Here is a 4,000-nt window from a genome sequence, read left to right on the forward strand (position 1 = left end):
CCTAAAAAAAAAAAAAAAAAAAAAAAAAAAAGCAAAAAGAAAAAAGAAAAAGTTAATATTCGTTCCCTTTGGTGTCCCCAGAAAGCTTCCATTTTAAAACAACAAATAATCTTATCTATTCTCAAACCGATTTATTTATTTATTTTTCTCCTAATTTTTTTAATAATTATATATATATATATATTATGCATTTATTATATTAGTTAAGAAGAAAAAGTATTCCCTCTCCATACTTCTTTCTCCTTCTTCCATCGTCGCCGCAGTTGCACGTCCGATCGCCACTGCCTGCTCTACCGTTCTTCTTCTCTCTTATCTCCCTTGCTCCGCCAAACGGCACCTACACACCGACCTCCATTTCTGATTTCTCTTCTTCTATCCTATCTTCCTCTCTGTATTGCCGTTCTGGATTACCGGCACGCCCCCACGACAACCCCGTCTTCTGCTGCAGCTCTCCATCAATCGGTCGAATTCTACCTGGTTCAATTCTTTTTCCTTTTTTGTTTTATTTGTTCTTTTCGATTCTACCGAATAGGATGAAGTTGGAATCAGGCCAATTATGATTTTAAATCCTGCTGACCTACTTTGGATAGGGATGTTTTTTCGGATCAAAACCAGATTTCAAATTCTATTCTCTGAATTCATTCAAGCATTGAAAATACTGATTTGAAATCCTTCTAATCCAGGGTCCGAACACAGGGTAAGAGGTTTCAGCGCCAATGGCTTTTAGAAGCGTCTCATTCCCATCTACAGCTCCCATTTCTCATGTTCAGTAAGCTACTCTTTGTATTCTGATTTCTTCAAGTGATTTTCCATTTGGGTTTTTTCTTTAATTGTTGCATTATTTGTGTTTTGTTTTCGATTTATCCAGATTCAGCTTCATTTATCTTTCTTGAAGTGACAAAAAGTGATCATGTTATGCATTCAATCTCTTGATCCCATCTGAATTAACGATGGTTATTTGAATATAATAGGCTTATGCTCTCTTAGAGTTAATCTTCCAGTTTGGCATGAAAGATTTCTCACCATTCTACAATAAATTGCGGCTAGCTATTAATTTTTACTTATGAAGTTTAAGAACATTGATTGGAACTTGTTCCTCGTCCCTCTTTTACTTATGTAGAAGATTTCAAGACTTGCAGTCCTTTGGTGGAATAAACCACGTTAAACCATACTCGTCAACTGGCCTTGTTTCTGAGTTAGCCTCAAACTGCAAAGCTAGTAAACTGTTTTTGGGCACCAGGGGTTCATTCCAAACAAGAGCCACAGTGATATCTGGAGAAGGAGGAATTTTGTCTTCTTCCAATGGCAATGCTGTAGTGGCGAACAATACCAATAGTTTTCCCATTGATGAAGATGAATATGATTTTGATCGTCCAACAGAAGGTTTTGCTTCGGTAGCCGATGCCATTGAAGATATTCGCCAGGGAAAGGTTGTGAATTGTTCTAGTTTTTCTTTTTCTTCAACTTTTTGGCACGTCACATGGCATGGGAGCATTTATTTTTCTCCCTTGATTTTCAACTCTTCATCTTAGTGACATGGAATGTAATGTTGCAGATGGTGCTTGTCGTTGATGATGAGGATAGAGAAAACGAGGGAGATTTGATAATGGCAGCACAAGCTGCAACTCCTGAGGCCATGGCTTTCATTGTAAAGCATGGAACAGGAATTGTTTGTGTGGCCATGAAAGGTGACGATCTGGAGAGGTTACAGATTCCACTTATGGTGAACGAAAAGGAGAACGAGGAGAAACTTTGTACTGCTTTTACTGTGACAGTGGTATGAATTCTTCACTTGGCATTTCTTATAATCGTTCAATTTAATAAATGTAATCCAGTAAGAGTGCTCAAAATTACAGTTTTATGGCCTCTTTCTTCTGCTTAATATTTTTTAATCAGTTTGTCCATGTAGCGTGGTAATTTTCTATAGATTTAATGCTTTAAATTTCTTACAACTGTTTCTCCAGGATGCAAGAGAAGGTACAACCACTGGAGTCTCAGCTACTGATAGGGCAGCAACAGTATTGGCACTTGCATCAAGAGATTCAAAACCTTATGATTTTAAGCGGCCAGGCCATATATTTCCCCTCAAGTACAGGGAAGGTGGTGTTTTGAAGAGAGCTGGGCATACTGAAGCATCTGTCGATCTTGCAATGCTCGCTGGATTAGAACCGGTTGGTATCCTTTGTGAGGTAGTTGATGAAGACGGTTCCATGGCTAGGTTACCAAAACTTCGTGAGTTTGCCAAACAGGAAAACTTGAAAATCATTTCCATTGCTGATTTAGTCAGGTAAATTGATATCTTTCTTGCTAAAGTTTTGATTGTGTTAGCTTGCGTTCAGTTTTTCTATATTTTGAAATACTCTTCATATGAAAACAAGTTTCTTGCTTGGATAATGATCACAATCTTCATTCCCAGCTAACAACAAAACAATCATTGTTGGTTTGTTTTGTTTTTTTTTTTTTTTTTTTTCCCTCATTTATTTTGTCCCCCTGTTTAGTAATCCTACAAATCAAATATAATATATGAAGATATTGACAGATTTAGGCGGAAGAGGGATAGATTAGTTGAACGTGCTGGGGATGCTGCTCGCATGCCGACTACATGGGGTCCATTTCAGGCATATTGCTACAGATCTATTTTGGATGGAATTGAGCATATTGCAATGGTTAAGGTAACTAACTACTTCTGTTTCAAAGGGCAAAGCTTTATAAAAACATTTGCTATTACTGGTGGAACTATATAACGCTTTTGTTAGTGTACACGGTGATCCTGCCCCATACCATTTGAAGAAGTAATATTATTCGAGTCTCTTGAGATGGTCTACCTTTTTAGTTCCTAAATTCAGCCAAGTACCAAGCTCGAGTGTGTGTGGATGCCTGGTGTACTCTAATATGGATTTTCAGTGTCATAATGTATAAATTTACGTCCTACTTGCTTTGTGCAGGGTGATATTGGTGATGGACAAGATATCCTAGTGAGGGTACACTCGGAATGCCTCACTGGAGATATTTTCGGATCAGCTAGATGCGACTGTGGGAACCAGCTTGCTCTAGCGATGCAACTGATCGAGGCAGAAGGCAGGGGTGTCTTGGTTTACCTTCGTGGACATGAAGGACGGGGCATAGGTTTGGGCCACAAACTTCGTGCATATAACTTGCAAGACGCTGGGCGAGATACTGTCGAAGCCAACGAGGAGCTAGGATTGCCCGTGGATTCTCGTGAATATGGCATAGGCGCACAGGTAGAACAACGAAATGATTTGATTGGATCACATGACTAAATTCTTTATTTTAACAAAATCTAATCGTTCTCTTGGTGGCTTGCAGATTCTAAGGGATCTTGGGGTGAGAACAATGAAACTAATGACAAACAACCCAACAAAGTACAAAGGCCTAAAGGGTTATGGCTTAGAAGTTTCAGGTAGAGTTCCCCTGATAACCCCAATTACAAAGGACAACAAGAGATACCTAGAGACGAAGCGTGCCAAAATGGGGCACGTCTACAACATGGATGTTGGTGGACGATTTAGAAATCTGATCGATGGGCATGAAATATCCAACGGTAGTTCAGCATCAAGTGATGCTGTGGCTTGAGCTAGCAATGTCCAAATTCAAAGAGAAAAAAAAAAAACAGTTGGTTATTAAAGGTGTTGGAAGTGAAATGACTGCTGCAGCTGCTGGCTGACTCATAAGATAAAAGGCTAACTTGTTCTGAATATCATAACACTGCGTATTATAATTATTATTGATTTCATTTCATTTGTCAGGATTATTGTTTGATTAAGTTTGAAACAATAGACCATTGATGATCTGTAGAATGAGTTTACAGTGCTACTCGCTATGGTTCCTAAGCCGTCACATACGCCTTCTCTTATTTTAGCTCCTTTTCCTGTTTGGTTTGTCTGACTGCACGAAAAATGCCTTTTTTTGTAAAGCTTTTGATATATAGCCTTTTCTACTATAAAAGAGAAAAAAAAAAAAAAAAAAAAAAACCCCCCCC

At 38.5% G+C, this 4,000-nt stretch overlaps 1 protein-coding gene across 4 annotated transcripts; it reads left to right on the plus strand.

The window, feature by feature from the left end:
• The first annotated feature begins 220 nt into the window (after positions 1 to 220).
• Positions 221 to 3,858, plus strand: LOC111489835 (bifunctional riboflavin biosynthesis protein RIBA 1, chloroplastic-like). Of its 4 annotated transcripts, none has more exons than XM_023138248.1 (8): positions 221 to 477; positions 684 to 769; positions 1,121 to 1,430; positions 1,556 to 1,777; positions 1,965 to 2,287; positions 2,540 to 2,672; positions 2,946 to 3,242; positions 3,328 to 3,858. In XM_023138248.1, the coding sequence occupies exons 2-8, from the start codon at positions 717 to 719 to the stop codon at positions 3,592 to 3,594; spliced, it is 1,605 nt and encodes a 534-aa protein (XP_022994016.1). In that variant the 5' UTR covers positions 221 to 477; positions 684 to 716; the 3' UTR covers positions 3,595 to 3,858. The 4 variants fall into 4 exon arrangements, with proteins under 4 accessions (XP_022994016.1, XP_022994018.1, XP_022994017.1 ...); XM_023138250.1 differs by having other exon boundaries at positions 1,124 to 1,430; XM_023138249.1 differs by having other exon boundaries at positions 221 to 462.
• Positions 3,859 to 4,000: the final 142 nt, after the last annotated feature.

This window comes from Cucurbita maxima, unplaced genomic scaffold, assembly GCF_002738345.1.
Source record: "Cucurbita maxima cultivar Rimu unplaced genomic scaffold, Cmax_1.0 Cma_Scf00014, whole genome shotgun sequence".
Lineage (NCBI taxonomy): Eukaryota > Viridiplantae > Streptophyta > Magnoliopsida > Cucurbitales > Cucurbitaceae > Cucurbita > Cucurbita maxima.